The sequence below is a fragment of the Oryza sativa genome, chromosome 1 (assembly GCF_034140825.1).
Source record: "Oryza sativa Japonica Group chromosome 1, ASM3414082v1".
Lineage (NCBI taxonomy): Eukaryota > Viridiplantae > Streptophyta > Magnoliopsida > Poales > Poaceae > Oryza > Oryza sativa.
In genome coordinates this window covers 13791961-13804715 of record NC_089035.1, presented here as the reverse complement: position 1 = coordinate 13804715, position 12755 = coordinate 13791961, and the positions used below count along the sequence as shown (strand labels likewise).

The following is a 12755-nucleotide window of genomic DNA, read 5'->3' as shown; positions in this document are numbered from 1 at the left end:
CGCAAGAGCACAGATATACCATTGTAGCATTTCACCGGAGAGTATTCCAAGGGTATCATATTTATTTAATCCCCGTGGGAAGATCATGGTAGAGAGAAGTTGACTAATAATTTATATATTACTTGTGATAATCATAGCCTAAGTAGGGGTTAAGATAATTCAAGGTAGAGTGACACACAAGTATTAAGCTACTCATTCTCATACTAAATTATCTAAGCTAAAAGGAAAATAAAGAGAGAAAATCTATTCCTATACTTACATATATTCTAGTCATCTGATATACTAGCTAATACACTCTATCTGATGCCCTCCTGGTACTTCGAGAAGCCACTCCTAATTGCCGAGTTCCTTACGACAGCCCGTCATGACCATACAACCGGGGCTAAATACGGAGTACCCTCCCCAGGAAATTAAATTAGGACTATATACACGCGCGGAAGAATACCCGTACTGAGCTGTCACCATCAGCGGCCCACCTCTCATCCGCAGCATATAACCCCAAATAATGATATCCTGTAATCTAAACACCACATCTAAACTACTAGATACTACTCTAATATCATCGTCATGACATAGAGTAATTGCATAAGAAAACATTATACCGGCACGAAAGCATCTCCCAGATAAGCTAGCAGTATATTCAGTATAACATGAACATAATGTAAAGTAGGTATTCATATACTCGGAAAGTATTTCAATACCATAAATGTATATAGAAGAGTATTCTAAATAAAGTACAAAGCTTACGAAAGAGAAAAGGAAAGCTACTAGAACTATATCCGAACTCTTCCAAAGACATCCGAACACCCGATTTCTACTCTATTCCTATTCCACTAACTTAATAATACTAAACTAATTTGAGAGAATATGAGAGAGCTCTTTCTTGAGGTGTGTGAGTTAAGTGAAGATGAGAGCTCCTTTTATAGGTTGAGAATGACGGTTGTGACGGTTGGAAACGTCGGTAATACTCACCAACCGTCATTGGGGAGTCATTGAAGCATCTAGGCCCCCGTTGTTAATTTTGGTAATTAATGACAAGCGCTAATTGTGGACTAACCGTTGCTATTGAGATAATATTTTAAGTTAGGTCCATGTCATGTGTGCGCATGGATGACTATCGATTGATTAAAATTGACGGCGCAAAGCAAAGAGAAAGAAGACGGTAAAACTAGTGCTTTAATTTAGAATTGATCGAGGTGTAGGGCGATCAAATTTGCTAGTTTATTTTCTAGTTTCGCCGTACTATTAAGAGGGCTTATGACCTAGCAAAGAGATGATTAAATTGCCACATTAGGTCATTGCATTTTCACTTGTGCTCACTTTTTCATCAGACACACACACACACTCACCTTTGCTTTCACTAAGCTCGGCCTGACCAGGGGCGGTCAGACCAGCCACATAGTGGCGGTCTGACCGGCGTGCCCTAGCCGGTCTGACCGGCCTCACAACGGCGATCTGACCGGCCCATAAGGCCGGTCTGACCGGTGGCTCATGCGTGGTCAGACCGGCCCCCTGGAGGCCGGGATGGTGCTACTCGGGGTGGCTGATACAGAGCAGACGGAGCCGTATTCGGTCAGACCGAGCCGATGGCGGTCTGACCGAGCCGAGGCCGGTCTGACCGCCCACTCAACGCCGGTCTGACCGGCCGGGCCGAAGGGGCCCTCTGACAGCACTACAACGGCTAGTTTTCTAGCCGTTGCAGAGTAGCACGGTCTGACTGGCCTCATACCTCCGGTCAGACCGGCAGAGCACAATGATTGGCAGATTTCGCCACCAACGGCTAGTTTTGGTGGGTGGGAGTATAAATACTCCCCCACCAGCGGCAAGGGGACTCTCTTGGCACCTAATTCAATTGCATACACCCCTTGCACCTCTCTCACACCCACTTGTGCTTTATGTTCATCCATCTAGTGTGTTAGAGGGTTAATTCGCCAAGATTCAAGTGCATTGCTTCCATTTGTAGAGCTAGTGTGGCACTTGATTGATCATCTCCACGCCGGGTCATTGCTTGTTACTCTTGAAGGTTGCCGCCTCCTAGACGGCTTGTGGAGGAGTTGCCCGGTGACCTCTCCGAGAAGATTATGGAGGAGGCCCGATGCCGCTTTGTGAGTGGTTTGGAGTTCACCACCTTCGGAGTGAAGGAAGAACTACCCTAGTGACCGAGGCTTGGGTAGTTCTTCCTATCACCACAATATTTGGAGTATTGTGGATGTAGGCTTTGCTATCACCGGCACGCCCTTGACGGAGATTGATCACCGCAACCTCCAACTCAATGCCCAAGCCATGAATGTTTTGTTCAACTCTTTGAGCCAAGAGGAGTTCGATAGAGTGAGCAACCTTGAGACCGCATATGAGATTTGGAACAAGTTGGCGGAGATCCATGAGGGCACAAGCGAGTACAAGGATGCCAAGCTTCATTTCCTCAAGATCCAATATGAGACATTCTCCATGTTGCCTCATGAGAGTGTGGAAGACATGTATGGGAGGCTCAATGCCACTGTGAATGATCTCAAGGGGCTTGGGGCAAACTACACCGATGTTGAGGTTGCCCAAAAGATGGTTAGGGCTCTACCGGAGAAGTATGAGACCCTTGTCACCATGCTCATCAACTCCGACATGCCAAGGATGACACCCGCAAGCCTCTTGGGGAAGATCAACACCAATGACATGTACAAGTTGAAGAAGAAGGAGATGGAAGAAGCCTCACCTTCCAAGAAGTGCATGGCTCTCCAAGCCGAAGTTGAAAATATGGGTAAGGGCGAGGTAAATGAAGTCAATGAGGACTTGGAGGAAGAGATTGCCCTTCTTGCTAGAAGGTTCAATGATCTCTTGGGAAGGAGAAAGGAGAGAGGAAGGGGCTACAACTCAAATAGGAGAAGAAATAGAAGACCCAACAAGACTCTCTCCAACTTGAGGGTCTTTGAGTGTGGGGAGAAGGGACACTTTGCTTCCAAGTGCCCTTCCAAGGATGATGATGGAGACAAGTCATCTAAGAAGAAGAGTGGAGGCTACAAGCTCATGAAGAAGCTCAAGCAGGAAGGCAAGAAGATTGAGGCATTCATCGGGGAATGGGACTCAAATGAGGAGAGCTCCGCCTCATCCAGGTCCGAGGAAGAATGTGGTGATGATGCAAGCTCCAAGAAGAAAAAGATGGCCGTTGTTGCCATCAAGGAGGCTCCATCACTCTTCGCTCCACTTTGTCTCATGGCAAAGGGCTCCTCTAAGGTAACATCTCTTATTGATAGTGAGAGTGATGATGATTGTGATGATGTTTCCTATGATGAGCTTGTGAGTATGTTTGAGGAGCTCCATGCTTATAGTGAGAAGGAGATTGTCAAGTTCAAGGCCCTAAAGAAGGATCATGCTTCTTTGGAGGTCTTGTATGAGGAGCTAAAGACCTCTCATGAGAGACTCACCATTTCTCATGAGAAGTTTAAGGAAGCTCATGACAACCTCCTTTCCACCACTCAACATGGAGCTCTCATTGATGTTGGCATATCTTGTAATTTTCTTGATGATAGTGCTACTTGCCATATTGCTCATATTGCATCATCTAGCATTTCTACCTCTTGTGATGATCTTGTGGATATGCCTAGCTCTAGCTCTAGCTCTCGTATTTCCATTTGTAATGCCTCACTTGTTGTTGAGAATAATGAGCTTAAGGAGCAAGTGGCCAAGCTCAACAAGAGTTTGGAGAGGTGCTTCAAGGGTAAGAACACTCTTGACAAGATTTTGAGTGAACAACGGTGCATCCTTAACAAGGAGGGACTTGGATTCATTCCAAAGAAGGGTAAGAAACCTTCTCACCGTGCCACTCATTTTGTCAAAAGCAATGGTAAGTATTGCTCCAAGTGCCATGAGGTTGGGCATTTGGTGAATGATTGCCCCGGTGGTAAGCCTCCTAAGACATGCATGTTTGATTCTCATTATATGCTTAGGAAGACTCATGATGGTAGCATTGTTGCTAGATATGTGGGTTCCCCTATACTCGGTGGTAAAAAGAATGCCATTTGGGTGCCCAAAGCTTTGGTCTCTAACCTCTAAGGTCCCTAACAAGTTTGGGTACCTAAAAGAGCTTGATCTTCTTTTGTAGGTGAACTACCGCACCGGTGGTAGCCATTGGGTGCTTGATAGTGGATGCACTCAACACATGACCGGTGATAGGGCTATGTTCACCACATTTGAAGTAGGAGGGAAAGAACAAGAGAAAGTGACATTTGGAGACAATAGCAAAGGAAAGATAATTGGGTTAGGTAAAATTGCTATCTCCAATGATTTGTCAATTGATAATGTCTCTCTTGTTAAATCTCTAAATTTCAATTTGCTTTCGGTTGCTTAAATTTGTGATCTTGGCTTGTCATGTGCTTTCTTCCCGCAAGAAGTTATTGTTTCTAGCCTTCTTGACAAGTCTTGTGTGTTCAAAGGTTTTAGATATGGAAATCTTTATTTGGTTGATTTCAATTCTAGTGAAGCAAATTTGAAAACTTGTTTAGTTGCAAAAACTTCATTGGGTTGGCTTTGGCATAGGAGGCTAGCCCATGTTTGCATGAATCAATTGAGCAAACTTTCAAAATGTGATCTAGTTGTGGGCTTGAAAGATGTGAAGTTTGAGAAAGATAAGCTTTGTAGTGCTTGTCAAGCTGGCAAGCAAGTTGCATGTTCTCATCCTACTAAGAGTATCATGTCCACATCTAGACTATTGGAGCTCTTGCATATAGATTTGTTTGGCCCAACAACCTATAAGAGCATTGGTGGTAATAGTCATTGTCTTGTGATTGTTGATGATTATTCTTGCTATACTTGGGTGTTATTTTTGCATGATAAGTCTATTGTTGCCGAGCTTTTCAAAAAGTTTGCAAAAAGGGCCCAAAATGAATTTAATTGCACTGTTGTGAAAATTAGAAGTGACAATGGTTCCGAGTTTAAGAATACCAATATCGAGGACTATTGCGATGATCTTGGTATCAAACACGAACTTTCCGCTACCTACTCACCTCAACAAAATGGTGTAGTGGAGAGGAAAAATCGTACATTGATTGAGATGGCAAGGACTATGCTTGATGAATATGGTGTTTCCGATTCCTTTTGGGCGGAAGCCATAAACACCGCTTTCCATGCAACCGATAGGCTTTATTTGCATTGTCTCTTGAAAAAGACTTCCTATGAGCTAATTGTTGGGAGGAAGCCAAATGTTGCATATTTTCGAGTTTTTTGTTGCAAGTGTTATATTTATCGAAAGGGTATTAGACTAACCAAATTTGAAAGTCGGTGTGATGAAGGGTTTCTTCTAGGTTATGCCTCAAATAGCAAGGCATACCGGGTCTACAACAAGAACAAAGGTATTGTGGAAGAAACCGCCGATGTTCAATTTGATGAGACTAATGGCTCCCAAGAGGGGCACGAGAATTTGGATGATGTAGGTGATGAAGGCTTGATGAGAGCTATGAAGAACATGTCAATTGGATATGTCAAGCCTATTGAAGTGCAAGACAAGTCATCCACCTCCACTCAAGATGAGCCATCTACTTCCGCTACGCCAAGTCAAGCTCAAGTTGAAGTGAAGGAGGAGAAGGCACAAGATCCACCTATGCCACCAAGGATACACACCCCTCTTTCCAAGGATCACCCAATTGACCAAGTGTTGGGTGACATTAGTAAGGATGTTCAAACTCGATCTCGTGTCGCTTCGATTTGTGAACATTACCTATTTGTTTCTTGTCTTGAGCCAAAACATGTAGATGAAGCTCTTTGTGATCTGGATTGGATGAATGCTATGCATGAAGAGCTCAACAACTTTGCAAGAAACAAGGTGTGGACTTTGGTTGAAAGACCTAGAGACCACAATGTCATAGGGACAAAGTGGGTCTTTAGGAACAAACAAGATGAGAACGGATTGGTGGTGAGAAACAAGGCAAGGTTGGTGGCACAAGGTTTCACACAAGTTGAAAGTTTGGACTTTGGTGAAACTTTTGCCCCCGTGGTAAGACTTGAGGCTATTCGCATCCTTCTTGCATTTGCATCATGCTTTGATATAAAACTATTTCAAATGGATGTGAAAAGTGCTTTTCTAAATGGTGAAATTGCCGAACTTGTCTTTGTTGAACAACCTCCCGGTTTTGAAGATCCTAAAAATTCTAACCATGTTTATAAACTCTCAAAAGCTCTTTATGGTTTAAAACAAGCTCCTAGGGCTTGGTATGAAAGATTGAGAGATTTTATTTTGTCAAAGGATTTCAAAATTGGAAAAGTTGACACCACCCTTTTCACAAAAATCATTGGTGATGATTTCTTTGTGTGTCAAATTTATGTTGATGACATCATATTCAGTTCTACTAATGAGGTATTTTGCAAGGAATTTGGTGATATGATGTCTAGGGAATTTGAGATGTCCATGATTGGAGAGTCGAGCTTCTTCCTTGGACTTCAAATCAAGCAACTCAAGGATGGGACGTTCGTGAGCCAAACCAAGTACATCAAGGATCTACTCAAGAGGTTTGGCTTGGAGGATGCGAAGCCCATCAAGACTCCTATGGCAACCAACAGACATCTCGACCTTGATGAGGGAGGTAAACCGGTAGATTTAAAGCTTTATCGTTCTATGATTGGTAGCTTGCTTTACCTTACCGCATCTAGGCCGGATATCATGTTTAGTGTTTGCATGTGTGCACGGTTTCAAGCCGCTCCTAAGGGGTGTCACTTAGTGGCCGTGAAAAGGATTATAAGATATTTAAAACAATCCTCTACTATTGGCTTGTGCTACCCAAAAGGTGCTAAGTTCAAGCTTGTTGGCTATTCCGATTCGGATTATGCCGGTTGCAAAGTGGATAGAAAGAGCACATCCGGTAGTTGCCAAATGATTGGTAAATCCCTTGTGTCATGGTCATCCAAGAAACAAAACTCCGTAGCCCTCTCTACCGCCGAGGCGGAATATGTTTCGGCGGGTAGTTGTTGTGCCCAATTGCTTTGGATGAAACAAACATTGTTGGACTATGGCATATCCTTCACCAAAACCCCACTCCTATGTGACAATGATAGTGCCATAAAGATAGCCAATAACCCGGTCCAACATTCTAGAACCAAGCATATTGACATACGCCATCACTTCCTAAGAGACCATGTAGCCAAGTGTGACATAGTCATTAGCCACATAAGAATCGAGGATCAACTAGCCGACATCTTTACCAAGCCTCTTGATGAATCCCGCTTTTGCAAATTGAGGAATGAGTTAAATGTCATAGATTTCTCTAATGTGGCTTGAGATGGTGCACATGGTTGCTTCTTTTTGCATTATGTATATTTGCTCTCATTTGCTCTTATATTTTGGATTTGTTGCCATTTGGTTCTTCATTGCGAAAATGGAGCATCTCACTTTAAGGGGGAGATTTGCACTCTTGCATGTGCTCTACTTCCCTTTATATGTGATCAAATCAACTAGTGGTGCTAGTAGTATTTCCAAAATGCCCAAGTTAACATAAGTCAAAACTTTTGCAAAATCAATGTAATTTGAAAACTATCTCTTGGAAAATGTTTCAAAAGGTTTCCTATATGTTTTCCAAGCCTCACATTGCAAGAAAAATGATTTTTGAATGAAAATGCCATTTTGGCCCTCTTTTAAAGAAACTAGATTCTTAGTTTTGGCCAAAATGAGATTTTTCCCCAAAATGAGATTGAGAAGGAATTTGAGAAAAGTTTCAAAACAAAGTTGGTAGAGAAGAAGATTTGAAATGTTTTTGGTATTCAAACCTATTTCAAAAAACAAATCATTCAAAAGTTATTTGAAAATCAAATTTGCCCAAAAACCCCTATAGACCATAAAAGGTCACCTCCTAGCACTTAAGTGAGTTTTGTTGCAAATCTTCATAATTTTCAAATGTTATGAATGGTTGGCAATATTTAAACTCACACATTTCAAAATTTGCTCCAAAAGTCATTTTTTTATTGAATTTTATTGTGTGGGGGTTGCTGACTTGTGCAAGGGCTGTGCACAGCCGGCAGGGGGCTTGGCGGTCTGACCGGCACTATATGTGCGGTCTGACTGGCCAGGTGCAGTGTCACGTCCCAAAACGACTCTAAAATACATTCTCTAAATTATGTCTAGAATAATTAAAATCCGTGTGAAAGCCTCCAACAATTAAAAGGTGCAAAGTTAAAAGTCAAATAAGGCTTGGGGGACTTTTGTATATTTCCTAAAAGCCTAAAATACGTAAATAAATTTTAGTGGAATTTTCAGAGCACAAATAATAATTATTAAGAAATAAACAAAGTTGAAAAGGTTTTATAAAAAGAAAAACTCTAAAAAGTCCCCTTTCCCTCCCTCTCCCTCTTGGGCCGGCTCGGCCCATCTCCCTCCCTCTCCCTCTCCTCTCCCCGCGGCCCATCCGGCCTATCCCCGCGCGCGCGCCGCTGACGGGCGGGCCCGCCCGCCACCCTCGCTGATGGGTGGGGCCCACCCGCCATCCCCTTCCTCCCGCCGCTCCCGCCGCCACCCCCGCGCCCTAGCGCCGCCGCCGCCGCGGATTCCGCCGCATCCCGCCGTCCCCGTGTGCAATAAAGTGGGGAGAATCATTCCCCGTGATTCCCTCTCCCTTTCCCCCCATTTTTCCCTCTCTCTCTCGCGTTCAAACGGGCGGATTTGCCCCCGCAAATCTCGCCGGTGCCATTGATGGCGGCCGGACCTCCCGCGCCGGTTTCCTCCCTTCCCCGGCCACCCTCTCTCGACCCGGCTCTATTTAAACCCTCCCCGCACCTCCTCCGTCCGTTTCCGCCTCTCGCTGCCCTTCCTCCTCGCCGAAATCGAGCTCGCGCCGTCGCTCTCTCTCTCCGCCGTCGCCGTCGAGCTCCGGTCCGCCGCCGTCGTCGCCCCGGACCACCTCCCACCTCGGCGCCGCCTCCTTCGGCTTCGCCGCATCCTCGCCGACCTCGTCCACCCCTCCGTTTCGGTCGCCGACCGCCGGAACGCCGTCGACCTCGTCGACCCGAGCCGCGCCGCCGCCTTCCTCCGCTCCGGCCGCCTTTTTCGTCGTCGCCGTCGACCTAGGGTGAGCCGAGGACCGCCGCCTCTTTTCCCCCTTCCCTTCCCCTCTCTCGGCCGTCGCTCCGCCGTGCCTATGGCCGCCGGCGATCATAGGGGCGCGGGCGCCGCCTCCCGCTGGCCGCGCCGAGTGGCCGCCGCGTGGGGCCCGGCCGTCAGCCGCCCGCGACCTCGGGTGCGGCTGACGCGTGGGACCCACGGCGCCGGCCGGTGCGAGCCCGGGTGCGCCCGGTCCACCGTGGACCGTGAGGCTGCCGCGTGGGCCCCACTCCCGTGGACCCGGTCCGCACGCCCCCTCCCCTCGGCTGACACAATAAACCCTTTTAAAATTAAAATTTAAATGAAGAAATTCGCAAATATTCATTTAAAGAGCATATAAACTTCAAATGACCATAACTTGGCCATTTGAACTCGGAATTGGACCGTTCAAGTCTCTAATTTTTCCTTAAGAAGTCAAGAACCCATTTTTGTACTTTGTTCCTACTTGTTACATGGAGTTTATTAGAGTAAAAGCCTTTTCTTTTCCATTGGTCGTGTAGACGCTGCAGCTTCGGAAGATCCGCTCTTCGTGGAGGTTGAAGCCGACGTTTGGGAAAGCGAGCAAGGCAAGTCACATCATCCTTGAACATATTGAATCCCAGTTTATAAAATTATTTTGATTTAAATTATTGCATTACCGCTTTATTTAAATTCCCGCGTTATCACTGTTTTATCTAGCCATGCCTATTTACCTTTGTTATGACCTTATTATTGTTATTGTTATTATTTCCTTGTTCACCCTAGAATAAACAAAACCCCAACTAGTGGACACTCTACTCATGGTACCACTAGTATTATTTTAGGTAGATGCTTCGCTGGTTAATTAGGCAACATTAGGTGGTTTTACAACTCTAAACTTTGGGATATTCATATCACCTGGACACTATGGAATGGTTGGATTATTGTGGAATTGGATTCACACCTCCCCCTCTATTCAAAATCCTCAAAATGGTTTTAGGCTGGGCTCGGGGTGCATGGTTTTGATAGTAGCACCTCGGCCATATAAGGACCGGTCTTCGGGCCTCTGTTGCAAAGCACTACCGTACTTCCACATGTCTAGTGGGTAAGGCTTATTTTGTGGCTCAGTCTGGTTATAAACAAAAGTACACGGAAGGAGATAGACGAAGTCAGGGGTCGATGGACATCTCTAGGGCAAATGAAGGCTACACGAGCTGCAGCCCGGTAGTCGAGATGTCATGGCACAGGGCCGGTGTCCTGCTGCTAGGGGCTCAGTCCTGCCTACCTGTCCCGGAGGTTCCGGCCGTAGGTGGGGTTGGGTCGGTACTCTTGTCTATGGCTAGGATGGGTTGGAAACTATGTCACGTCTTCCGTCCGTATACCGTGGTGGTATGTGGCACGTGGTTACACGTGAGGAAGATGTGTCTTGTGGGTAAAGATGTACACCTCTGATCAGAGTATAATCTATTCGAATAGCCGCGCCCTCGGTTATGGGCAAGCCGAGCAATGTACCCAAGTTAGTGTTTTAATTCTTAAAACCTGCTTAACAACTAAAATGTGGAATGGTTGGCCTGGGTTGGCTTGGGACGAGCTGGGACCCAGGGTCGGGTTGCCAGTTCGGTCTGAATCATCGTAGGCCTTGGGTTAAGGCAGGTTCGTGTGGGTTCACGGCCTTGATTAATAATATTGTATAGCTCTAGAATCGTGTTTACAAAATAGCTTTGAGCAACTAAGTGTCTTTTAATGCTGTTTACTGCAAATCCTAACCCTTTATATTATAACCCCCTTCTACTCCCTTGCATTTATCCTGCACTTGTGGGTGTGTCTTGTTGAGTACGGTGGTTGTACTCAGTCTTGCTCAATTTTTCCCAAACCCAGAAGTGGAGTTCCTGGAAGATGAAGGCTTTGGTGTCTAGCTCGTGCCTGCCGTCAAGCGCCTGTGGTCGTCGCCCTAGTCTTCCGCTGTTTCCCGTTTGTCTTTGTGTGTGCTGGGCCTCCGCCGCCCATGTAATAAATTAACTATTTACGCTTCCGCTTGTTAAACTCTGAACTGTGTCAACTTTTGGTGTACCTTGCCTCCTGGGACAAGGAATAATGCACGCACGTAAGGAACGCCCGTTGGGTTATTTCCGGTCGTGACATGCGGCGGTCTGACCGGCCGAATAGGGCCGATCTGACCGGCCGAGGTGGGCCCAGGCAGTTTTGCCCCTTTTCTTCTCCATCCTGCACCTACCCTCTCCCATCTCATCCCGATTCATCCCCAACTCGAAAAACTCTCTCTCTCACCTTCCCTCAAACCCTAACTCTTTTCTCCACCAAATCCCCTCGGTTTGACCGTGGATTTCTCTCTGGTTACACCGTAAGTGATTCTCCTCCGCTTCCTCTCTCTATTCCATGGATTCGTTCGTGTTTTTGTTGAGTTTTTATCCATGGCATGGAACCCTAGGTGAAGAACGAGGTGTTCTTCGATTTGCACCAGTAGAGGGTAGTTTCTTGGTGTGATTCATCCCCTTCAACCGGTAAATCACTATCTCTCTTGTGCATTCTCTCAAATTAATCTATTTCACCCTAGGGCTATGGGTAGTTATTCCAATCCTGATGAATTAGGCCATATTCTTTGATGTTCTAGTTCCAATCTTAAGCTATATTGTTCTAGCAATTTTTAGACTCAAATGTGAAGATGTGAAAATTTTTGAATGCTTGAACTTGTAGGAGGAGATCTGCCCAGAGCCACAGGCGGTCTGACCATGGGTCAGTCGCCGGTCTGACCGGCGTGTGCGCCCGGTCTGACCGGCCGGCAGCCGTCGGTCTGACTGGCCACCAGCGGGCGGTCTGACCGGCCTGATGCCGTCGGTCTGACCGACCCTATGGGCGGTCTGACCGGCCTGATGCCATCGGTCTGACCGCCCTACTGGCTGTGGTCTGACCACCCCTCCATAGGATATAGGCAAATTTTCACCTCTCCAAATTGTTTCTAGAATTATTACTAATATCTATCATCCTTTGCTCTTTGATAGTGATGCCTCCCCGCACTCGCCATGGTCGTCGTGCACCCACTCCGGATCCCGTGAGTGAGCCTGAGGAATCGTGCGGCAATGAGTACGCTCAAAGTGATGAAGAGGTTGAGGTCAATGTTGAAGGGGCTAGTGAGGAGGCTAGTGGAGATGATGACAGTGGAAGTGGAGAGGATGAGGATGAAGGAAGTGATGATATGCATATTGATCCCTCCATCGCAATATACCATCTTGAGGCACCATGATCAGTTTTTGAGGCCTCGGGACACCCCGGATCCCCGTTTTCACACCGCTTTCCAGAAGAGTGTGTATGAGCAGGTTTATGCAGGGAAAGCTTTTGTAGAGCATAAGTGGATTTCTTGGAGAGACACAATGAGACTCCAGAGTTTGAGGGCTTGCAGGATCTCTTCAAGACTGTTGGCATTGACCAGATTGTGACTCTCAAACAAGACTACAATGAAGATTTGATCCGGCAGTTCTATGCTACAGTGTGGGTGGCTGGAGACTATGGTGAGATGAAGTGGATGTCCAACACCCTTCAATGTTCTATCTCCAGGAGGTAATTCCGGCGACTCCTCAATATTCGCTTGGACTTTGGAGATGACTTGCATGAGGAGCACACCCATAATCCGCTCTCTATAGACTATTTCTCTCAGTTTTATGAAGATGGAGTGCAGTACACACATGGGAAGGTTGCTGGCCTGACGACTATC

General features: G+C 46.1%; 1 protein-coding gene across 1 annotated transcript; it reads left to right on the top strand.

The window, feature by feature from the left end:
• Nucleotides 1-1524: 1524 nt before the first annotated feature.
• Nucleotides 1525-12287, top strand: LOC136355271 (uncharacterized). The gene is made up of 5 exons (XM_066307657.1): nucleotides 1525-1565; nucleotides 2310-3104; nucleotides 3522-3746; nucleotides 6376-6566; nucleotides 12046-12287. Exons 1-5 carry the CDS (start codon nucleotides 1525-1527, stop codon nucleotides 12285-12287), a joined length of 1494 nt encoding a protein of 497 aa, XP_066163754.1.
• Nucleotides 12288-12755: the final 468 nt, after the last annotated feature.